At 35.1% G+C, this 23711-nt stretch overlaps 3 protein-coding genes across 4 annotated transcripts; 1 reads left to right on the top strand and 2 right to left on the bottom strand.

Moving 5' to 3' along the window:
- Nucleotides 1–21: 21 nt before the first annotated feature.
- On the bottom strand, nucleotides 22–3165 carry LOC145620388 (ubiquinol oxidase, mitochondrial-like). The gene is made up of 4 exons (XM_081675062.1): nucleotides 2742–3165; nucleotides 1325–1453; nucleotides 616–1104; nucleotides 22–413 (listed from the first exon to the last, which is right to left on the bottom strand). The coding sequence occupies exons 1-4, from the start codon at nucleotides 3096–3098 to the stop codon at nucleotides 354–356; spliced, it is 1035 nt and encodes a 344-aa protein (XP_081531188.1). The 5' UTR covers nucleotides 3099–3165; the 3' UTR covers nucleotides 22–353.
- Nucleotides 3166–5315: 2150 nt separating this feature from the next.
- Nucleotides 5316–14601, top strand: LOC145621595 (calmodulin-binding transcription activator 2-like). Of its 2 annotated transcripts, none has more exons than XM_081676318.1 (13): nucleotides 5316–5556; nucleotides 6193–6312; nucleotides 7837–7952; nucleotides 8383–8471; nucleotides 8604–8646; nucleotides 9955–10123; nucleotides 10243–10365; nucleotides 10458–10750; nucleotides 11125–11466; nucleotides 11594–12222; nucleotides 12378–12960; nucleotides 13196–13540; nucleotides 14195–14601. In XM_081676318.1, exons 1-13 carry the CDS (start codon nucleotides 5517–5519, stop codon nucleotides 14312–14314), a joined length of 3012 nt encoding a protein of 1003 aa, XP_081532444.1. In that variant the 5' UTR covers nucleotides 5316–5516; the 3' UTR covers nucleotides 14315–14601. The 2 variants fall into 2 exon arrangements, with proteins under 2 accessions (XP_081532444.1, XP_081532443.1); XM_081676317.1 differs by having other exon boundaries at nucleotides 9952–10123.
- A 725-nt stretch (nucleotides 14602–15326) lies between these two features.
- LOC145620245 (ubiquitin carboxyl-terminal hydrolase 4-like) lies at nucleotides 15327–22107 on the bottom strand. Its single transcript, XM_081674882.1, has 6 exons — nucleotides 21572–22107; nucleotides 19200–19316; nucleotides 17774–17872; nucleotides 17262–17447; nucleotides 16312–16493; nucleotides 15327–16040 (listed from the first exon to the last, which is right to left on the bottom strand). Exons 1-6 carry the CDS (start codon nucleotides 21686–21688, stop codon nucleotides 15638–15640), a joined length of 1104 nt encoding a protein of 367 aa, XP_081531008.1. The 5' UTR covers nucleotides 21689–22107; the 3' UTR covers nucleotides 15327–15637.
- Nucleotides 22108–23711: the final 1604 nt, after the last annotated feature.

The raw sequence follows: 23711 nt of genomic DNA, 5'->3' as shown, positions 1-23711 counted from the left end.
ATTTGTTATAATGCACGAAAATGACGAATGATAACCGAAATTTATTCCTCTGCTTAAGTTGGAATTTCATCCACTATAATGTGTTCATTAATCTTACAGAAATTCGGACAAAGATTGTGCATGCCTATACTTATTACAGAACACAGGAGTACAAACGCTTTGCACGAACACAAACTAAACAGATCTGATCAACCAGATCAAAAAATATAAATGAGACTTGTAAAGGATGTTTATCTATTTATGATTTCTAATAAGTAATCCCTATCCTGTATTTAAGAAGCTTTGCAAGGGTTTATGCGCCTGTATCTTTCATGAGCTCGTGTACGTGGCAATATGCAGACTTATGTATTGATCTAATGATAACCAACAGGAGCTGGTGCTTCTTTCAGTTGCCTGCCCTGGAAGTGGACATCCTGCATGGCGATAACATATACCAATTAAAAATTTATATGGTAATTTGATACTGTAACAGAATACTGCCATAGCTTATCAGGTGACGGAGGGCAGATGTCTAAATGTAAAATTATCTGATGAAAGACAGGAAGACAGTTCAATAGCAATGTCAGGCCCATGGGATCAGTAAAACAAGTACGGAGTAATAATTTCGGTACTCACAGAAGCAAAATGGTTGACATCACGATGGTGAGCTTCGTCAGCACGGATCACAGTAATAACATCCTTCAAAGTGGCATTCTTTGGCAGCCTCCAGTAGTCAATGGCAATAGCAGGTGCGCGCACATTTTCAATCGCACCACTGTCTATGTCCTTCAGATATTCTGTGTATGAATGAATTGCCTCTTCTTCCAAGTAACCGACCACTCTGTGTGCCAGCTTAGGGGAAAGCAAATAGAGTACAAAATAACAATTAAAGAATATTCCCTGCACAGCTAGAACCAAAAGCCTCTCATACCATTTAGGCTGCACCAATTCCACCAGTGTCATTAGGTGCATCCTCTCATTCTCAGCTTCTTCAAGTAATGCTTTGATCCAGCCACCACTCTGCTCGAACCTACGGAGGGACCTCAAATGTAGCAGCAGCCCACCAACCATACCAGGAACTGCAGCCACTGTTTCAAGCATCATTGCACGACAACCATACCGCCTCTGCAATTTTATACAAGAACAGAGCAGTAATGTTTAGACCTTAAGCATGAAACTTCTGAAAATGAAACTATTTTAGTACGCATATCTATGGACGTCTGCTCACATTAGAGCTCCAAAGCCACATATTTCATGGTATATTTCGTCAAACCACAAGAACAGATGGTTGATTGAATCATTCAAGTGAACTGTAAATTTCATGGTAAAGCAGAATAACCCGTACCTTGAAGAAAATATCAGTTGGAACCCTCAGCAGTTTCACTGTCCGAAAGGCAACTTTGTCCACAAATGTTTTTGGTACGTGATGCTTGCTCAGATCAATTGACAAGTCTGCCTCATAAGTCTCCCAGGGCTGCACAGAGATGTGAAATCCATATAACACCATCTAACAACTCGAGAACCATCTACTTTATCACATATTTATATACATATGTCATATGTGCTCCTACATACATAATGCAGAATCATCAATACAGTAAATACGACTAGAAAAAATAGGTCATCAAATATGTTGAGCATAACATAATTTCCATTTGGATCCATAGCAATATAGGGTCTATTATGTACTTTCGTATTGCATACCCAAGATGCTAATGTCCTGACTCCTGATAACAGAGAACCTGGTACAAACAATAAATCCTGTCCTAGCCTTTTTTTAAATTCCTTTCCTGCTTCAACAATCAAGAAAAGTATCAACTAACAACTATTCCCTGAGTATTCTAACTACGTAGTACGAACTTTTTTCAGGCCGGGTTAGCAACAAAGGGCAGCAATGCAAATGGAATTTGATCTCTAGTCTCGAGTACCACCACGACTAAAAAATATAAGCACATATTATAGATCCGATTTTAATCATCTTGTGAGCATATCCCATCTATCAAATAATTTGCCAGCATAACTACAAAATCCACACGTCTAACAATTCTTAATAATGTCAAAACCTAGGAGCTCCATCAAATGACAATTTCTTAATAAAATCAACAAACATACTGTATTCGACATGATGGAATATACAGTCATTACCAAACATATTCGACATGATTGAATATACGTCATTACAATTATTGTCCCTCTTTTTCTCATGAAAATGTTTATAGTACTACGAGTAGTATTTTATTTTAAAAAATATTAATACTCCGTACGTTTTATTTTTATGTAATGCGAAAACGTATAAACAACTCAGTAAATTAACAAGAAAAAAAAATTCAAGCAAACATACAAAAAAAATAACAGCAAAAAAAGCCAAAAACAAAAAAAAAATGCTAATGATCTTATGAGTTAAAAATGCAGCATTTGCTCATGTTTACACAAAAGTATACCAGAAACAAATTTCGCAAAAAAAATGTCGAAAATCCTCTCGCAAACCAAATAATTGAAGATTATCGACGAATTTCACTAATCAACACCGGATTAAATTATCATTTGGTAATAATCATACAAACAGCAAGAATTATGTATGAAAATTTCAAATAATTGAAGATTATCAACAAATTTCACTAATCAACACCGGATTAAAGTTTCATTTGGTAATAATCATACAAACAACAAGAAATTTGCATGAAAATTTTAAAAAATGACAGCATAAAATCAAAAGTTTCAAAACCTAAAGTAAAATATGAAGGATTAATCAAAAATATTACCATAAAACAATTCCACGCCCATTTACTACCATCCTCCTTCATAATTTCATTCCTAGGAACCGACCAGTAGCTCGAAACCAACGGAAGACCATCCTTCTTCTTCTTCATCATCTCTGCCTCCATCTTTTCTCTCTCCTCCACCGCTTTCCCCTCCGAAGACGGCGAAGATGACGACATACTCCGGCGCCACTCCGGCGTCGCAAAGCTCCACCGCTGAAACTCCGGCGACATCAAACCACCACCGGCGAGAACACGACGAGCGCCATTAACGGCGGAAGAGGAGTGAGTTAGCGATGAAGAAGAGGATGCTCTGATCATCATCAACGCCATTGATGAGCTTGTTACCATGCGATTCATCTTCTTCTTCACTCGGTGAGTCGGCTCAGTGAGTTGCTTTGACGAGTTCGTTTTTGTTTTGACTTTTTTTTGGTTTTTATCTGGAAGAAGAATACAGGAATTTGGGGGTTTTTATAGGGGTCAGGGGTATAATGGGAATTAAAAAATAATGGAAAAACAAAAAAGTGTGCCAGCGTGGCAGTTCATGTGATAAGCCGCCATATCGAAAAGACGGAAATACCCCTGAAAATGAAGGAATTTACGGGTTTTTTACCCAATTCTTTTGCTCCAAGCATACTGGAATTCGGCAAATTGTTCGGTCTTTTTTTACTTTTGCTATTTTATGGGGACCACGTGTCATCTTTTAAAATTCCGTGCTTTTTTTTTTTTTTTTTTTCTCCTGGAAAGTTAATGTAGTGAGATAATATAAATACTCCATATAAATAGATGAAGCATAAAAAAAAAAAGGAAAAGAAAAATAGAGGATAAATAGATTAATGCAGACCAGGCTAAAAAGCCCATTAAGAAAAAGTTTAGGCCCAATTATATGGTCCATTGGAGTTGCTCAACAACGTGTAATAGTAATAGTAATTTAATTTAATTTTCTGATGGCTGCACTAGGTCACTAGCTAGGGAAGACTGTTCAAGATCTTATTGCAAACATAATCCCTTCACTCTAGATTGGTTGTCTTAGATTGACTCTTTGTTATATTAGGAGTCATTTTCTTATTATTTGTATATTACATTATCTAACAGTCTAAATTATTATACTCATATTCTATACTAAGGTAAATATATTTTATTACATGATTATTGTAAGCAATTTAGACTAAAAGAATATTCTATTGAACAATTTTTGAATTGACTCAATTAGTTTAGTGTTAACGATGAGTTGGTCATGGCTCGAGTAATATTTATGCAGTATTGATGGTTATATTATGTACTACCTCCGTTTCATGTTTTTTGCAACTTTGGAATATTTTATATCTCACAAATAATGCCCAAAGTTGCAAAAAACATGAAACGGAGGTAGTAGATCATTTGCATAATTCAAATTATATATGTGTGGAAGAATGACCCGCAACATTAGAAGTATGCGTTAAAACTTGGTTATATTATTAGAATTAATGCTTGTAAGTAGATTTGCAAATTTGTTGATGTTGTGAATTGTCCACTTATTAATTGGATTCTAAAGACTTGTACTATTTGTAGCTTTGTAAAACCTTCATCTAAATACTAAAGATTGTCATCATGATAGTATACTTTCAAGTTGTCAGGTCATGTGACATTTAAACCTATTTTTTCAATATTATAGACAATTAGGTATTTGACCCCTTCAATACGCAATATTGTATCAATACATAAAAAAGGAGAAAGATATCAAAAGTGAGAATAATAAAAAGGGGAATGGGAATAAACTTATGCGAATTACTAAACATGAGGTAGAAAGCACATCAATTACTAAACTCATGTATTGTAAGAATCGTGATAGCCATATTGTGTCAACTTTAAGGATACCAATGAAGTCTTGAAATATATCACAAATTGCTACTCCGTCGGTCTCTATTTGTGTGCTCCATATTCCACTTGTTTGTGAGAGATTTATGAGCTCCTTTGTTAGCTCCGTGGTCCACATGCGCTATAACAAATGTAGAGACATATAGCTAATTCATTTTATTTAAAAAAGACTGTATTAAATTTTGAGCTATGTCCAATCGAATACCTTATACCTCCTCTTCAACAGTCTTAATCACAATCAAAATCATTTCTTTGCCAAATAAATCATCATAATACAAACACACTAGTTTCAAATTCATACTTGTACAAAAGTATTTGTTTTCATCTTGAAAAAAAAAAAAAAAAAAAAAATCCCATTACCATAATTATCAAACCCAAATGACTCACATACAACCCCACATGACATGACAATTACCACAAACCTATTCAAATCCATCCTCAATGATTCATCCATTGACCTTAAATTAGCCCAATTTATCTAACCCTATTTTCCTCAATTTAACCAATCTCTTCCCCTTTTTTTCTTTTTACCTTAAACCACCGTCAAAAAAAAGTGGAAAACAGCAAGCAAAAATCGCGTACTACTATCTCAACTCACAAATTAACAATCCAATCCTCCAAAATGAGGTCACGTGCAAAAAGCAAAGTAAACACCTCAACAGCTCCCCTATTTCTCTCTCCTACTATAAATATAAAAGTCCTGCCATTTCACCTTCCTTCTTTTTTCTCTCTCCTCTAAAAATTAGAAGAACTGTAGTAACCCAGAAATATCCCTTTTTCACATTTGTCCAGCTTACGTTTTCGGATCGTCTTCTTTCTCTCTCCTCCTTAAACCTACCAACATTCTTCTCTGCTTCACTCCTTCAATCCAACTTTTGCTGGAAGATCGAACCTCCTTTCTCTCTCCTCTCTTCGGTTTTCATGGCGGATAGAGGATCTATTGCTCCTGGAATTCGTCTTGGTGTGAACTCATTTTATCATCAATCTTTTAAATTTCTTTTTTTTTTTTTTTTTTGGATTTTTTTGGAATTTTTTCGTGTTTTTTTTAGTTTAATTTGAGGTTTATTGTAGCTGGTAATTTTCATGTGTTTAATTGATGAATTTATTTGATTTTTTTTTTAATAATTTTTTTTTGCAGTTGATTGTTGTGAATTTTTGGTGATGAATTTGATTTTGTGGTGGTTGTGATGATTTATGAGTGAATTCTTCATTGTGTTATCTTGCATGTTGGTTATTTTGTTCAATGATTGTGTGATTGACGGTGTTCAATGATTATCTTGTTGACGGTGCTCTAATTTTGACTGAGTCGCTTGAAATTAAAATCGGTTTTGATTGTGATTTTGTTTATTCGGTGAATTTCTTGGTATTATTTTGGATAATTTTGCTTTAGTTGAGACGTGAATTAGTGAGGTTTAATTAAGATAATCAATCCAGTTTTTTAGGGTTTTGCTATGAATTCTGTTTTTACTTTTTTTGTGTTTGTTTTTAGGTTTAATCTTGGGCTTTAAAATGATTTAATTTGGTATATTTTTTTGGTTTTAAGATGAAATCTTTATGTTTGCTGTCTTGTTACTGACTGCAAACTCTTAATTTGCAGATATTCAACAGTTACAGTTAGAAGCTCAACATCGATGGTTGCGACCAGCAGAAATTTGTGAAATTCTCAGGAATTATCAAAAATTTCAAATTTCTTCAGAACCTCCAACCCGGCCCTCGAGTAAGATTTGTGTAACCTTTGCTTACAGCTTGTTGCATTCTTGCATATTGATGTCTTACCTAATACTCCTAATATGTTAGTTAAGGTACATACAGACATTTTGTATCGGTTACTTTTATGCAGTTACGCATAGCGGAAGATGGTCTTACTGTAGGTTACGAGTTATGTATTTATCCAAAAAAAAAAAAATATTAACGAGAAAAATATTTTTGGTGAGGAATACTTATATTGGTGCCGAAAAAAGGGCCCTTAGTCTGTTTAGTGTATAGTATGAATGCAGCAAGTTCTTGTTGACCCAAGTAAAATTTCAATTCAAAGCAGATCTAGAGCTTGAGGTGTTAGGGTGTGCATGGATGGGTGATCAATCAGGAAAGAGGAATAGTATCACCGAGGAGATTTCTGTCGGCTCCTGTTGTACTTTACAAGTTAACTGACCTCCTCACACATGACCAAAAGAAAAAGGAAATTAAATGTAGAATGATTTGAACAGTTTTCTCTAGGCACTGGCTGAGTGTTCCACACTTCCACCCATTGCCAACTTTAACTAAATATATTTTTACCGCTATTAACATTTTGTTAATTACTTCTATATGTTTTTTGTTTCTTTCAAATTTATGTTAATTTGTTTTTGGTGTTTGTGGGTTGGTGGGTGGGGGGGATTTCAGTTTATTTATTGGATTTTCAATCCGAAAATGTCTCTCTCAGAGTCTCAGTTACGGCATGTTTTATGCTGTTGGAGAGAATTCTGTGAGCTATGAATCCATTTGGGTGGGGGAATTCTCTCACTCGTTTTCCATTTGGGTGGTGGAGGGTGTTGGACCGTTGACTGGGATCTGGGGGCAAACTAGAGGGAGTTCAGTGTGGAGACAGGAGTGTAATTCGGGATAAATTGAATTTTGCATGCTGCATGAAATGCTATTGATGTGTATGCAAGGGAGTTAAATGTGGAGACAGGAGTGTAATTCAGGGAGAATTAAATTACATTCTGCGTGAAATGCTATTGATGTCTATGCCACCTTGGCTCACAAGGTTTCATCTTTCCGTGTAATATACTCTTAACATTCTAGGAAACTCACTATACGACACATGTAAACACACTGACAGACATTAGTGTTTAGGATCAGGATTGGATAGAAGAGTGTTTGTGTTGAACAGGGTTGTAGGAGGACAAAATGCAGCAAAAGATGAGTGGAGTAGGGTCCTAATTAAGGTGGTTGTAACTTGTTAGATCAGCATTGCAGTCTTAAGCAGCCATATAGAAAGGCTTTTTCCAGTTAGTGCTCCAAACACAATGCCTTTTGTATTACGGAGTTGTTTAGTCATTCTCAAATTTGATCCTTTTATCAGGAGAAATTAATCATCTGTTTCTCAATTATTTGCCACTTTACTTATGTTTACCCCTTATTTCTAAGATAATACTTTTTACTCAGGAATCCTCCTAACAAAGTTGAATTCTATTATGAACTGATAACCACACGTGAGGGTTATAATTCTTGGTGTGCACTTTTTTTTTATTTTTCTTAGGTGGCTCTCTCTTTCTTTTTGATCGAAAGATTTTGAGATACTTTAGGAAGGATGGCCATAACTGGCGGAAGAAAAAGGATGGAAAGACAGTGAAGGAAGCTCATGAGAAGCTAAAGGTAGGGTGGACAATAAATATTTTTTTTCATTTTTTCTCACGTATTGTATGTTCCTAGGTGTATTTAACTGGATTATGCAACACAAAACACTTTTTCCGGTGAGAGGAAAAAAAAGAGAAGAGCAATGATAGGGAAAAAATAAAAAAGTAGTCAAAATTTCAGATTATGGCTTTTGAGGCTTTATCTTTAAAATTCAACCTCAAGCTAAAGTGTTCTTTTAGGGTGAATCTGCAACGTTAGAGCACATTATTTTATTAACATTGGCATAAGTAGCCTCCATGCTTCTTCCAAAAAAGCAAAAAACAAAAAAACTAGCCTTCATGCTAAATGTGAAGGGAAATTTTGTTTTGGAATAGGAGTTACAATTTCACAAATATTAGGAATGTATTCGATATGTTTCTACTACATCTCATGCTTGAAGCACTCATAGGTTGGAAGTGTTGATGTGCTGCATTGCTACTATGCCCATGGTGAAGATAATGAATGTTTTCAGAGGCGCAGCTATTGGTTGCTTGAAGAGTATGTATTATCAATTAAAAGTACTTTTTCACAGCATTTTTTTTTTTTTAATGATTTAGCTGTAATACTGTGAGGTATAGTGCAAGTTTGGGAAAATTTTGTCTTTCTTACTATTCCTCGCGAATGTTGCAGGGAGTACATGCATATTGTTTTTGTGCATTACTTGGAGGTTAAGGTATGTTTGTTTCAGATTTACTGTTTGAGTTGACTCAACATCAGGGTTTGCTAATTTTCCATGTTTCTTTTGTTCCTTCATCGATTGTTAATGTGAATTCCCCTTCCCTCACCATATTTTATTTTTTAGACTTTTTCACTAATTTCATTAATAAAGCAATCTATGTGTTATTGGAACCGTAACTTCAATTCATCCCTATCTTTTTTTGTAACATGTGTAGTTGCTATTTTATTTTTTTAGTGTCATTATTATCTAGGTATTCTTTATGAGATGCTGTTTGGCTCTGGTATCTACTGTTAAGTTTTCCCCCTAAACCAATTTGCAATGTTTTTCTTGTGTACATCTGTAATATTACTGCAGTATATTTATTTATTTATTTATTTATTTATTTATTTATTTATTTTATTTTTGGGTATTCCCCCTACTTAAGTCCATCTTGGCATTGATCATTTTGTTCATATCATCATGTGATTGTATTAGGTTAACCTAATTCATTTGTTCTAGGATTTAATGGATCAGGAATTCAGGATCACCCGCTGTAGCCTTGTCATTATCTATTCTTATGCTCATGTAGGATGCTTTGGATGTTTGACTTCCTCTGCTAGATATAGGAGTATTAGAGAGTAGTTAAGGAGCTGTTTATTTGTTAAAATCAAGTCAAAGAGCTTTTACAAATGATAGAAAAATTATATGTAATTCTCTTGAGTGTGTCAACTTTTAGCTGTAAGACCTCAAGATATAGCTCCCTTTTTTTTTAATCAGTGATTTTATGACTTGTGTATAGTATTGGTGGATTGACCTCAATGTACATTTTTATTATTTATAATTTTTTTTATTAATTAATGTATAAAAAAAATAATTAATCTAAGTGGTGTGTTGAAAACACAAATAGTAAAAATGTTGCAACTATTGTGAAACGGATGTAGTATATATTTTTCTTCCAAGAAAAGGATTTTAAAAATTCGAAACATCTCTTTTGAAGATAATATTCATGGACATTCTCTCTGCCCCTCCTTTTCCGTCTGTCTATTTCTCTTAACTACAACGTCCGGACTCCGGAGTTTTCATCTTGAAGTAGATTTTATCTTTTTCTGCTAATGAATTGGGATGTTAATCGATCTCGGAAATATTATAAGGTAATGATATTCCAGAATATGGATGAATATATCCTATATCTATCTATCACTCTCTGCTATTTGGATGAAAATTGTAAATTGAGCAATATATGGACATGCTTCTTTGAAATTAATTGCTTGTTTCTAGTCATATTTTCCAATCATTTTCTTCTGTTTTTACTCATTAAAACAGGGTAACAGGAGCAGCATTAGAGAGACAGAACCAGTGATTTCTGGTTCCCAGATTAGCAACTCTGTGTCTAGTAGTGTTTCAAACAGTTATAATGAAGCTTTTACTGGAAATACTGGATCCCCAAGTGCAGTTAGTTCTTTGACCTCTTCTTATGAAGATATTGAACCTGGTAGTTTTCTTTCCCTTGCTTTGCGATCACTCTAGCTCTAAAAACTTACCGCAGTTGAAGCTTGGTTTCTTCTGTTTTTTTATTTATAATTTGTCATTCTTGGATTCATGTTGGAACAGAGGATAATCACCTAGCAATGTCAAAGTACCCATCAGCTGTTAACTTCCAACACGTGGAAGACACTTTTGAAAATAACAAGCCGGGTTCCCTTATGAACTCCAACTTTATTCCTACATACCCTGGTATGTTTCAGCATTTGATGTGTTTACTTGGATAGCTGCTGTGTTGATATCTCTTAGAGTTGCTAACCTTCTTTTCCCTGTATTGTTACCAGACAATTATAAAGGGAGCCAACTTCCTGGTCCTGGATTGGATTACATTTCTCTTGCTCAACGAGGAGCTGGAACTAATGATTATAATCAATTAAAAACACTTGACTTGGGTAGCTGGGAAGAAGTTTTTCAACAGTGTACTAGTGGTCCTGAAAATTTACCACCTAATTCGTTAAATTCTGGTGCTCCTCTTATTGGAAGCACCGATGGTTACAATGAGAGTTTCAGCCAGCTTCTGGATGCTGGCTTTGGTGTCAATTGTTCACCAGGAGCTTCTTTAGCCCCATACTTGCCGGTAATCTTCCTACTTTGAAACCTTTGTTTCACAGAAATGGGAATGTAAAGTGAGGAAGCTCTATTTTCACCCAACGAAATTCTTCAACAATTTTATAACTCAAACAATTACCTCAACTCTTTGTTCAGAATGATACATGTTATTGTTTTTAATAATTCAGAACCTTATTGGGGTCCCTACGATTCTGGATAACAATAGTTATTCATAATGTTGAATTTGTTAGATTTGAACTGAAAATGTTTTGATACAAATTTATGCGTGGGCATTCAGTTCACAGGGCTTTTGTTTCTTAGTTCTCATTTTGTTAGTAGACTTGTATATTTCTGGAGAATATATATTTGCGTCCTAATATGCATATCTTTCCTGTTTGTCAGAGTAACAACCCATTAGAACTTTCTTTCACTGAATATCAAGACAATACAAACATTACTGCTACTGCTAAGCAGCCATTGCTGGGATCTATTAGGGCAGAGGAGGGCCTGCAAAAAGTTGATAGTTTCAATAAATGGATGACCAAGGAATTAGCTGAAGTAGATGACTTGGATTTGAAGTCAACTTCAAATCTGTCATGGCAAAATATTGAAACTGCTGCTTCTGTTGATGATCCTTCAATACAACTAGAGGACTACTCAATGAGTCCCTCAATTGGCCAAGATCAGCTCTTTGACATTCAAGACTTCTCACCAAGTTGTGCTTCGACAGATAGTGAAACAAAGGTGAATTTATTTAAAATCAACATCTGAGACATGCATGATACACATTATAAAGATTTTAAATGGCATGATTACGATAGAACCACAGTTGTTTATCCGTCATTAACTTTTTGTTTACATCAAATGATAGGTCGTGATCACTGGAAAATTTATGGTCAGTCCCTCAGAGGTGTTCAAGTTTAATTGGTCTTGCATGTTTGGGGAAGTGGAGGTGCCTGCTGAAGTTCTCGGCAATGGTGTTCTCTGTTGTTATGCACCACTGCATAGCGTTGGACGAGTCCCTTTCTATGTAACATGCTCTAACAGGTTTGCTTGTAGTCAAGTGCGAGAATTTGAATATCTTGCTGAGGGTAAAAAAGACAAAAACATGGTTAGCAGTATGACAGAGAATCAGCTTTGGCTCCGACTTCAGAAGCTACTATCTCTAAGTCCTCCTGGGAATTTTGATTCTACTTCAAAAAGTATTAGAAAGAAGGAGCAAATTATTAGAAAAATATTTCTATTAATGGAAGATGAACTTGTCTTGGGGGTTGATCAACATTTGAAAGAAAATGTGGTCTCTTGGCTGTTTGACAAGGTTAGTAGTGAAGATGGAAAAGGACCAAATACACTTGACGAAGAGGGGCAAGGGTTGTTGCATCTAGCTGCAGCACTTGGTTTCGATTGGATTATCCCCCCTACTTTAGCTGCTGGTGTTAGTGTTAATTTCCGGGACATAAATGGATGGACAGCTCTCCACTGGGCTGCATGCTACGGAAGGTAAAGCTTTTAATATGCTGAAATATGTTATATAAGCTCCTTTTCTCTTTAATAGTTTCATATGTGGTTAGTTTCTTTGATTAAACCTGATGGTGTCTGCGCTGCCTTATATTGTCGTCTTTTATGTTGTTCCATTGTTTATTTTATTACTCTAGAGAGAAGACTGTTGCTTTTCTAGTTGCACTGGAAGCTGGATCGGGATTAGTTACAGATCCTTCACCAGAATTTCCTTTGGGTAGAACTGCTGCGGACTTGGCTTCAGCTAATGGATACAAAGGAATATCTGGTTTCCTTGCAGAACATTCCTTGACCGCTCACCTTGAGACCCTTACAATGACCGATCGAAAGAAGGATAGTCCAGTTGAAAATTCTATGAACAATGCTGTACAAACAATGAGAGAGAAGGTGGCTACTCCTGGTGATGACGGTGATGGGTCAGATTTGTCATTAAAGGATTCCTTGGCTGCTCTCCGCAATGCCACTCAAGCTGCTGGTCGTATCCATCAAGTTTTCAGGATGCAGTCATTCCAAAGGAAGCAAGTCAGTAAGGGTGCTGGTGATGACGAGTCTTTGTTGACTGATGAACAGTTTCTTTCACTTGTATCATCCAAAATTAAGAGGCCTGGGCATCCTGATGAGAAAGCCCATTCAGCTGCGACACACATACAGAAAAAATTTCGTGGCTGGAAAAAGAGGAAAGAATTTTTGACTATTCGCGAAAGAGTTGTTAGAATCCAGGTACTTGAACCTATTGCTTTCTCTTATATTCTAGAGCATTTCTGTTCATTATTGATTTTAGAACTTGTCATTGTCAACATTTTGGGTGTGATTTGTAATGGTGTCGAGTTATTTGATTGCAACTCTAGTATTCTGATCTACAGTTTATTATCCTTGTGATATGTAAAATGATTAATTTCTTTTTCAAATTAAACAAAGTAATGGAGGTAGTATCTAATGTTGTTCTCTATTCAAGGCCCATGTAAGAGGTCACCAGGCGAGGAAACGATACAAACCAGTTGTCTGGTCTGTGGGAATACTAGAGAAAGCGATTCTGCGGTGGAGACGAAAAGGGACTGGATTGCGTGGGTTTCGTTCTGATGCCCTTAATAAAGCAGCGTCCAGCACAGATGCTCCACCAGTTGTACAGAAGCCACCTACTGAAGAAGATGATTATGATTATCTGAAAGAAGGAAGGAAACAAACTGAAGAACGGTTGCAAAAAGCCCTTGTTCGGGTGAAGTCCATGGTTCAATATCCCGATGCAAGAGCACAGTATCGAAGGCTTCTGACTGCTGTAGAAGGTTTTCAAAAGAATCAGGTATTCATATGTTTAACTGGATGATCTTGTGGTTCTTGAGTACCAAAGCATAATTGAGTCAACTTGGTGACTTTCTGTAGGTGTGCATATATCTTTTACAAGACCTAGCAAGTAGTTGTACACTTGTACTTTTGCTGTACCCGTTCCTGTGTTCATAATTGTTGCTGTCTCACCACCCCCCCCCCCCCCCCCAAAAAAAAAAAAAAGGTGTGGCTGGAAGATAGAGCTTATTTTTTTGGGACTACCTAAAAGAGAAATGTTGCCCATCATATTGGGATGGTCGGGATGCATATTTCATTTTTGCGTCTATGCTGTTGGGTTTGTTACAGGTGGAAGACGAAGAAGGTTATGCGCAAGCGTAATAAACCCTTTAAAAAGTCTGTGGCTAGGTGTTTCACTTGTGTCTGCTAAAATCATTTAGGACAGCATGGGGCATATGTGATTTATCAAACCTTTTCTGCCACATTGTCTTAAAAGATAAAGTTTCAAATTGCATAGAGCACTTAGTTGTTTTTGTTGTAGATGCTACTTGACTATTGTAGTTTGTGACTTGCTAGGTGTCTTTTGTGCCATTGGATCGCCCCTTATCTCTTTACAAACGCTTTAACTGTAACATCTTTACCTGAATTTTTTTTTTTTTCACTTCCTTGGCAGAGTCAGGCACAAAGCACCCTAAACAGCACAGATATTGTACCAGCTGAAGGTGAAGATGACATGATTGATGTCGAAAGCTTACTAGATGATGACAACTTCATGGCTATAGCATTTGAGTGATTTGATTTTCTATTTTCATTCTAATTTGTGCAATTTGTACATAAAGTGAACTGGCTGCACCATGATTGGACGGAAGTTAATATTCCCTTGTAAATACTTATATATAGCATTAATTAGGAAGGAGATCCTTTAGAAGACTGATGCGTAGAAGGCAGGCATGATAAGTTTGACACCACAGGTTAGATGTAGAAACTCGTCTGAGATTCTTAGATATGTGCGTATGACTCTGTAGCTAATTTTTCTTTAAAATCTACTCTATGCGTGCATGCCAATCTGAGAAGTTTTAGCATATGGGAAAAAAAAAATGATTTGACATGTTACATCTGTTATCTGTTTGACTGAGCTTATCAATTTAAAGTTTGCAGGGAAACAAAAAATTTTCAAACATTGGGAATGGGTATTTTTGTTATAAATGTATTTAAAAGCCTAATTAGAGGGGTTCTTTGGGTTAATCCTACATTATAAAACTATATACCCGGTATATGCTAATTCAAGCTTCTACCGCCAATTCTTTCTCACAAGTTAGAAGTTGTTCACTAAACATTTACATAGTACAATTACAATATAATGTAATAAACTTGTCTTATATTATCAACAATTTCTTATTATTTCCAACAGACGAACTTTTGTCTCATAAATAATACCCCTTCATTGTAAATAATAAGAAACATATATAGTACATCGTATTAGGAATGCTTTCAGGAGTAAAAGTTTTGACATGTTTTCGGATTTGGTCTTCCATGGCAAAAAAAAAATTATTCGTGTCACTTGAAAAACCGCATTAATCTCCTCATATATGGTGATAAAAATAACTTTAACAATAACAGCAACATATTAAGGATAATAACAGTAATTATAGAAATAAAAGTAGAACATTAATTCAAAGAACATGGCTTCAAAATGTCAAAGAATTATTTAAGGTTTTCTTCTACAAAAATTCCAACAATGTATTAAGATAATTCAAGGACCAACTACATTTTCAACTGCAAACAGATAAGCAAAAATATTAGACTTGAAAAGATTAATAAACTAATGAATATTGATATAGCCCAGCTGGTCAAAAGGCAGAGCAAGTCCAAAGATCATGAGCTGAAGTGTATAATCCGATTTGCAATTATCGGCAGCTCATACGTTAGTTTACATCTTTCTCCAAACTGTCATTTACAATCAATTTATTGTCGTTCCCTTAGGAAACCAGAGAGAATGTATAAGAAAAAACGATAATTCATCCTCTGTACAATAGAACATTCTGAGGTTTTGGAGCTCATTTTCACACATTACACATGACAGTAGAGACAAGAAGTCGGATATCAAAAATTTTGGTTAACTTGTTTCACTTGTAAGCCTTTCATAGAACAAGATATATCCATGCTCTGAGTTGCTAGAATACTCTTGAGCTGACCCAAAGAAAGTCTGAACTGCAGATTCATCAATTATATCGACATTCTCATCATCGAAAAACAACCAATGGTTGTGGCTTTTCACAAGGCTGACATAGTGACCATGGTTTGGCCCAGTCCCCACATGCACAACCACAGCAAATAAGGAATACTCTGAGTCTGCATCCTCCATTGTGTTGGTTAATTTAAGCTCCAACGGGAACACAACTCGATAAGAGAGCTTCTTATACCTACCAAGATTCTCAATGTATTTGAAGCGTTTTAGGTGAATCACGAGAATGTGAGGTGGCTTTTTAATCTTCATTCTCTTCTGAGCTTCTTGCAAACTGTAAAAACGAGGTAGCTCTTTATTGAGTAATATTAAGGAGTCAACACTTTTGTTCTTGATGTTCCAAATTTCAACGGAAGCATAATACTTAAGCATGAATAGGCTTTTTATTTAATGCAGATAACCAAGATTTTACAAAAACTAAAGGAATGTCCGAGCAATGGTCCATACTTAAGTATGCTTTCAATTCCTTTATACAAACGCATGGACAGCAGACAAAGGTAAAATTGCTGAAAACTACACAAAATTTAGGAGTAGATGAAACATACCTACAGCATTTGTCACAGAAAAATTTATCCTCAGCGTTAAGAGTTTCAGTGGAGCTGAAGTTCTTAAGGCAACTAGTAATGGAGCTGTTCTGTTCAATATCAAGGCTTAAATCAAAGAATGTCTCATCTCTAGCTGTGACAGTCTCACACCTCAGGCACTTCGTTTCATTTGTCAAAATACCCTGCATTTGTTCTCACAATCAGCATTCAGCAACCATGAAATAATACACAGATATTACAGTGCATATATTGCCTGCTATATATTGCTGCAGTAAAAAATCAGCATCTAGGAGCATGAAAATCAAATTTGCAGCAACTCTAATTTTCCAGGGACATCGTATGACTTCACTAAAAGCTATAAGAGAATGAGTTGTTGATACAACCACCACCATCCAATTTAAGTCCTTTTGAGGCAGGGACTGAGGATGTAAATTAAGATGCAAAATTTTGCATAAAGACCTTATTTAGCCTAAAGACTTTTCAGAGATGGTTCCAAAAGATCGCAGGAATCTTTTCACTTTAAGGAAGCATTTGCTCCTCCCCAACCAAAAAAGAGATGTAGCAATGCAATGGGTGCTATTAGCTACCAGTGACATCCCAAATCCCAAGTTCGATAATCATGCATGTGCAACAAGCATCAGAGGATGTAAAAGGTTCACTCACAACCTTGGGGCTTCTTTCCAACAACAATTTATTAGAGAACCATTTTAGAAAGCATTTCATTTTTTCATAATCTGTATTTGATTTTCTTTATGTTAAGGGAATTTTGTGCTCACATCCAGACTTCAGCATCCAGAGGGAGATCCGGGCACAAATCTTAGCCTACTCTAATCTGATTCCATGCCTAAGATCCCCAAGTGGAAACCTAAACGAAGTAATGAATCTCGACTACTAAAGAAAAGGAGGAGAAAAACTCAGCAAAGAACTTGAGTAGTTACATGAAGACTGACCTGAAAATTTTTATGGACCCAGGTAACAAGAGGTTCCTTCTGTACACCATTGGCTAGGCCATTTCTTGGTCCATTTGCAATCTTTTCAGATGATGAATTTTCTGAGCTATCTTTCGCAGAAGAAGATTCTTTCTCCAGTATATCGACAAGTTCATTTAATAAAAAGTTCAGGAATTCATGAGCATCCTGTATAAAAACAAAACCATTTAAGAATGTAAGTGCAATGAATTTCAATAATGAAGAGATATTTTCCTCAAACAAGGGGTCACCCCACTATCCAATTAGAGAATTTTGAATGTTACCCAACTCTTCAAGAGAAACATATGGCTATAAAGGGATCTAGCCTTTCATGTAAAAAGAAAATAGGCCATAAAAACCAAATCACACAAGCCTTTCTATAATTACTTATTTATGCTAACACAAGAGAATCAGGCCAAAAGAGGCTTTTACAGTAAAGATTAGAGTTATAGCTGATTATACGTGCAAATCAATTGTGATGCAAAGCAACATACCTGATGCATGTAACCACGGAAAAGCTCATTTTCTTTCCTTACTCTCTGTACAAAGCGTTTGGGAGCAATTACACCTGTTTTCTTCTTCTGGGAGCTTATCTGCATTAAAAAAAAAAATCAAAAAAATGATGACACAGCGACTGACATAAGTCCTGTTCCAAATCAATTATTATTCAGAGTAAATACAATATAAACTACAATTTTTTATCATAGGACTAAAAGGGCACAAATTACACCATCCTCCAACAAAAAGATAACAACAGAAAGGAGTAGGAAACTCCATCGACATTCAATGCATCTTAAAGTTTGAACATCCTTTGCACTGATATCAAGAAATCGGCCATGCATTTCTGTAAAATAAGCCTTAAATGTGACAAACAGAACTATTCACTGACAAGATTGGCAAAGCGAGTGGTCTAGTCAAAACTGCAAGTTAAGCATTACTAAAGGGTGTAATGTGGCTCAGCATTACAATTCTAACAACAATATACATGTCCATCCAACCTCCAGATAAGGGTTTAGGGTTGAGTCAATTGAGTAAATGACTACCAAAGTCCAAACATATCCAAATCGCTTTCATACATACCACAGTTTGGCTGTTCCAACTCCAGCTTCCCCATACAAACTCAGTGAAATCTTCAAAAATCACAAGTAAAATTTCAAGCAATAAATGTAAGTTTTTTTTTAAACAAAAAATTATTTGCATGCCATAGCTCCTCCATACTCAACTCTCAGCCAGCTCCCCTCCGTGTGCTCCATCACAAAACCTAACTTTAATTGAATTAATAAATCAACAATCAGCCTGCAATATAGCTTGTCCAAGTAATTACAAGATGCAGAATGGAATATTTCGAAACCAAAGTCCTGCTTGAGTTAGGAAGAATCATGGAAAGCAGGAGTCTAATTCTTGTAATATATATGAAGCATCAGAACTTACTTAATCTACATTTACTAGAACTTATTTTGTTTGAAATATGAACTTATTTTGTGTGACCTTACCTTAAATTATCTAAAATTTATTTAACTTATGCTGTCATAAAGTAAGTCAAAATGGTTGAGGAGAACACATCCCAAATGTAAACGTTGTACAAGAATTCTTTTCACAATATTGCTTTTAGCTCAACAACTCGCTAAGTGTTTAAAGTGATGTAAAGAAAAAGAAAGCATTCAAAATCATTCATTTAAAAAAGCAACAGAAACAATAAAACAGGGTATCAATCATTAAAGAAAAACTAAAGGAAAAAGATGAACCAAAAATAATACTTCAGTAGACATTCCAACATCAAAACTCCAGTTTGGCAGGTTAATTGGAAACTTTAGAAAATACTCTAAGCAAATTAATTAACTCCCTCCTTTGCATGCATAATTAACTGGAGGCCACTCAGCTAAGCAAAATCATGCACAAGAGAATTATCAAGTGCAGAACCTGTGTAAATAAATCTGCCAAACATGTGAGCAAATTTTCCTCGGGATCAACAGGGTTTTTGTTCTTCTCATAGTACTCCAGTAATTTCTCACGAAATGGGACACAGAAATAGAGAGCCTGGTACAGGAAAAGAAAAAAGAAAAAGGAGAGAATTAAATCAGGACTTAATTACAACTGTGTAATTTTGTTGGCACATAGAAAAAAGTTGTCTTTTGGTGAACATTTTACTCAAATTTTCTGAAGTTTAAAAACAGTATACCTCGTACATCATCAATGAGTTTTAATCAGCAGACTGCACAAGACCTCTAACATTGCCCAAACAAAACAAAATCCATAGGCAAGAAAAAACCAAAAAGTTGGTTTCTAGTTACAAATCTTTGAATCAAATATATTTACATATATCACATAGTAATCATAAAAATGAACCTGAATACATGGAACCAGATCGAGGAAGAAAGGGAGATCTAAATCTCAAACATCAAATAGATCATCAATGAAAAATGTCAAATACTCATGAGAGTCATGACTGAAGCTCTCTCTATAATAATCTCTAGTTTCTCTACTATGCTCAACAATATACAATTCCATAGGCACCTAGATAATAAAATTCACAGCCAAGCATCAATATCCATCAAATCCATATTCACATGCCCTTAGGATAGCTCCATTATTCATATCTATATTGGTTTGCCTATCCTTCTTAGAGGAAACCTTTCGCCTCTACAGAGCTGACAGCTAACCAGTGTAAAAGTAAACAACACCTCAAAGCAGAAAGGGAATGCTGCACAGTCTACTAAATAGCTTAAATAGATTTATATGAACCACATGCATACCCACTTTGCAATTGTGACAAATTGGACAAGGTTTTCTATATATATGTCAGAAAGTAAAGTAGCAATTTGAAGGTCTTTCTGAAATACCATTTGTAACAGTCTTAAAGTCTTGGACAATTTGAGCCTTAGGGATAAGGCACGTACATAACAACCCCCTCAGACCCTCTTCCTAAGGGGCTTATTGATTTGTTGTTGGGGTTGGGGTTGTATGTGAGTATAAAAAAAAAAGTAGCAAGTCCAATGCACATAAGTTACCAGCTACCTCAATCAAACGAGACATTTTCCTCCATCACAAAGTATGCAATTCCCATGAGTTATGCCTATAAATTATCGTATCCAGCTATATACAAATTATACCTTCAACTACAACCATTAGATCCCTAGGAGGCTCTCACATTCTGATACCATGATGACCAAACTTACAAGACTGCACCTCTCAAATGATCTAAATCCACATCTCAAAAAAAAAAAAAATGTGTATTTATAAATTTCTCCACAGCAGAGCAATGCACATACAGGACATTGGGCAAAGCAGTACCACTAATCTTTTACCCAAAGCCATAGAAATTGAAGTTTCCATCACCAAAAAAACCTGCATGATAAATCATCATGGTCCCAATGCCCAAAGAATATCAAGTCCATTTTGACTTCTCTAGAAAAAGTTTGTCCCGAATCTACAGTTTCACATATCAAGACTGAGATAAAAAAAGATACCTTATTCAGCCTCCACGCCCAGTCCTCTTTCCAAATATCCTAAAATATGCTTTAAAAAAAAATAGCAAAAAAGACCCTATGAGGATACACCATGCAAGTCATATTTTCCTCCTAAATCAGCAATAGGCACTACAACAAACTATACTAAATCATCAGCTCCCTATCCAAAGTTACTAGAATTTGACCATATCAAATTTCCACGCGAATGTAAACGGTAAACGGGTAAACCCATCTTGATTCTAGAATACCAATACTTGGTTCACATTAGCCACAAATCAGCCAGTCATTCAACTACTTTTGTATTCCAAAGAGTATATTCGCGTCTATCCAACAAATCAGCCAGTCATTCAACCACTTTTGGATTCCAAAGCGTACATTCGTGTCTATCTAACAAAACCCCGTCCTCCCTTCCTATCAACCTCAAGGAGGAATCCCCCCAAAACTCCCCACCCCTCTTTCCTAATCTACTTTCACCTTTCGAATATCTAATTCATTACAACAATTATAGCTGAAAATCAAGCTCAGAGCATTCTAACATGCAACATACCCAAACCTTATTCATAAATTAAAAACAAAATAAATAAATAAAAACAAAAGTGAACAATTATATCCCATTAATCACATATTCACATATAACCAAGATCAGCTCACTTATACATCATTAAATCAATCAAATTGCAACAGCAACAAACAATCCTCACAATACAATAACAAAATTCAAACAAAAAAAAAAAGTTCAATTAAAAAGAACCCATATAAATTCAGACAAATACCCATATAAAATGAAGAATAAAAACCCTAATTTTGAAAAGAAAAAACAAAAACCTGCAAAACGCTGTTGCAGTAGCAAGTGTTGCCGAAATTCTCAAGGCCAAAATATCTTTCACCTTCAGGAAAATGATCACCGAGGGCTTTCTCCAATTTGGAACCAGCTGCCCCCATTATCGATTTTCGTTCCCTCCAAATTTTCTCCTTTAATATTCCTCGAATTTTCTCCAATTTTTTTTCTGCTTCAATTTCAAATTATCTTTTTTCCTTGTTCCAGCTTAAAATCAAACGAAATTGAACTACAAATCAAATGATAATATCATCAGATTGTGAGAAAATTGAAGAAAATAAGGCCATGAAAATTGAAGAAAGGAAGGAAGCAGCACAGTGGGAAATTTGGAGGAGAGAGAAAATAGTAAGAAGAAGATGAAGATGATGATGATGATGTAAATAGGAGTAAAAATAATCGTAATATTAAAAATAATAATTTTTTTAAAATAAAAAAGAGTGGAAAATGAGAAAAAAAATGAAGAAGTAGAAGAAGAGAGGCAAGAAAGAAACAGCTTTGTTATTGGGGTCGGAATAAACTCGGTGATTCTCTTTCCTCTTTACCTCGTTGACTGGGTTTCTAAACCCAAATTCCCCCTTTTTTTTTTTTTTTTCCTTTCTCTTTATGGATTTTGGATAATTTTGTTTCAATTCATTTTTTGTTATGTGTGGCAAATTGGCAATCATGACATCTAAGGGTATGTTCTCTTCAGCTTAATTTCGGGTCAGTTCTAATCAGTTCAGTTCAACTTTTAATTTCCTTCTCTCATAAACAATTCAGTTCAGTTCAGTTCCGCTCCAATAAGTCCAGTCCAGTTCAGTTCAGCTCCAATCAGCTTAGTTCAGTAAATCAGTTTAATCCCGAATTAATAATAAATAATTTATATGTAAGAAATTAACCAATTAAAGGGGATGTGAAGTCACAAATTCTAGCATCCCCATCTACTTATGTTTGGAAGTGGAGGATTATTTAACTTTTTCTCTCATTCTTCAATGTTGACTTGTGTAGAGGATTGTGTAATTAAGGTGTTGATTTAGATAAGTTTTTCTCACTGCCAAATAATAACTTGAATATATGTACAACTAAGAGAATATACAAAGGAGATTTACTATGTCTATGACATTTTTTTTTTTATTGAGTATACATTGGTGACATTGATTTTTATTATTTTCTATATATGGAACTTGAGGTTTAGAAAAAAAAAAAATAGTGATTGAATTGAGTCAATTCATTGTACATTGCCATAAATTTGCTATGTTGCACTAGTCCACAAATAGCTTTTTGATAAAAAACTTAAAGTTTAAATATTGAATTCATTTGGTATCTTGGACGATATCTTTTGGCCTTTTCCCTACCTTATAAAAAGTAGAAAACTACTCTTATGAATAGTGTAATGCCAATTATACCCTTCAAAATGTGTATTTACATACACACCCTCATTAATATGTACAAGCTATTTTTAATGAATAATGTTTAGACAACTATACCCTCTAAAATACTTATTTACTTTTATGTTTTCATTAATGTTAGTTATCATGAACATTTATACCTCCTAAATATAGTTATTTATATATTTTCTCTTATTGTTAATTTAACTAAATTTGTGATTTAAAAGCCAAACAAAAAAACCTTCTAGGTATGACTTATCATCCCGCTCTTTTCGTTTAATCGAATGCCCCGAAAGACAGAGTTCAATCTTCTTATTTGCATGAAAGGCTTTCAGAGGCGAAAGGCCATGGGGAGATACCGTCTGCGCGCGTTAGCTCCCCTAGTTATATTTAAAAAACACACATAAGCAAAATATGATGTATTCCACTCAATCGAGCTAACAAAGTTATATACATTATTTATTTTGGTATCCTAAAACATTTGTCAAAATTGCAGGACAATAAGATTTCAAAATATATGATGAACAACTACAAACTAAAACACATTAGAAAATGTTATTTTTGGCAACAAATCAAAGCCAACTCAATGTAGGCAAAGTTGTACATGACATATTGGAATCCATGTATGTATGTCAGTATGTATAATTGAAGTCTTCAAACTTGCGTTTGCAAATTGGACAAATTCCACAAGGGACCAATTGTGATCAATGACTCACATGTCACATATTAGAAATTCTTCCCCTCATATTAGAATTATACT

This window comes from Chenopodium album, chromosome 27 (assembly GCF_948465745.1).
Source record: "Chenopodium album chromosome 27, dcCheAlbu1.1, whole genome shotgun sequence".
In the NCBI taxonomy this organism is placed as follows: Eukaryota; Viridiplantae; Streptophyta; class Magnoliopsida; order Caryophyllales; family Amaranthaceae; genus Chenopodium; species Chenopodium album.
This window is presented reverse-complemented; position numbering and strand designations above follow the sequence as displayed.

Bases quoted from the DNA above. Each gene is read 5' to 3' on its own strand.
- LOC145620245 (XM_081674882.1), bottom strand. From the start codon at position 21,688: ATGGGGGCAGCTGGTTCCAAATTGGAGAAAGCCCTCGGTGATCATTTT. The intron at 19,317-21,571 runs GTTTTTGTTTTT...TTCCTGTACCAG, and splicing joins ACTGCAACAGCGTTTTGCAG to GCTCTCTATTTCTGTGTCCC. The intron at 16,041-16,311 runs GTATGTTTCATC...TCGTTTTTACAG, and splicing joins TTCTGTGACAAATGCTGTAG to TTTGCAAGAAGCTCAGAAGA.
- LOC145620388 (XM_081675062.1), bottom strand. From the start codon at position 3,098: ATGAATCGCATGGTAACAAGCTCATCAATGGCGTTGATGATGATCAGA. The intron at 1,105-1,324 runs GTACGGGTTATT...ATAAAATTGCAG, and splicing joins CAACTGATATTTTCTTCAAG to AGGCGGTATGGTTGTCGTGC. The intron at 414-615 runs GTGAGTACCGAA...ATCGCCATGCAG, and splicing joins ATGTCAACCATTTTGCTTCT to GATGTCCACTTCCAGGGCAG.
- LOC145621595 (XM_081676317.1), top strand. From the start codon at position 5,517: ATGGCGGATAGAGGATCTATTGCTCCTGGAATTCGTCTTG. The intron at 6,313-7,836 runs GTAAGATTTGTG...TATTTTTCTTAG, and splicing joins ACCTCCAACCCGGCCCTCGA to GTGGCTCTCTCTTTCTTTTT. The intron at 7,953-8,382 runs GTAGGGTGGACA...AAGCACTCATAG, and splicing joins AAGCTCATGAGAAGCTAAAG to GTTGGAAGTGTTGATGTGCT.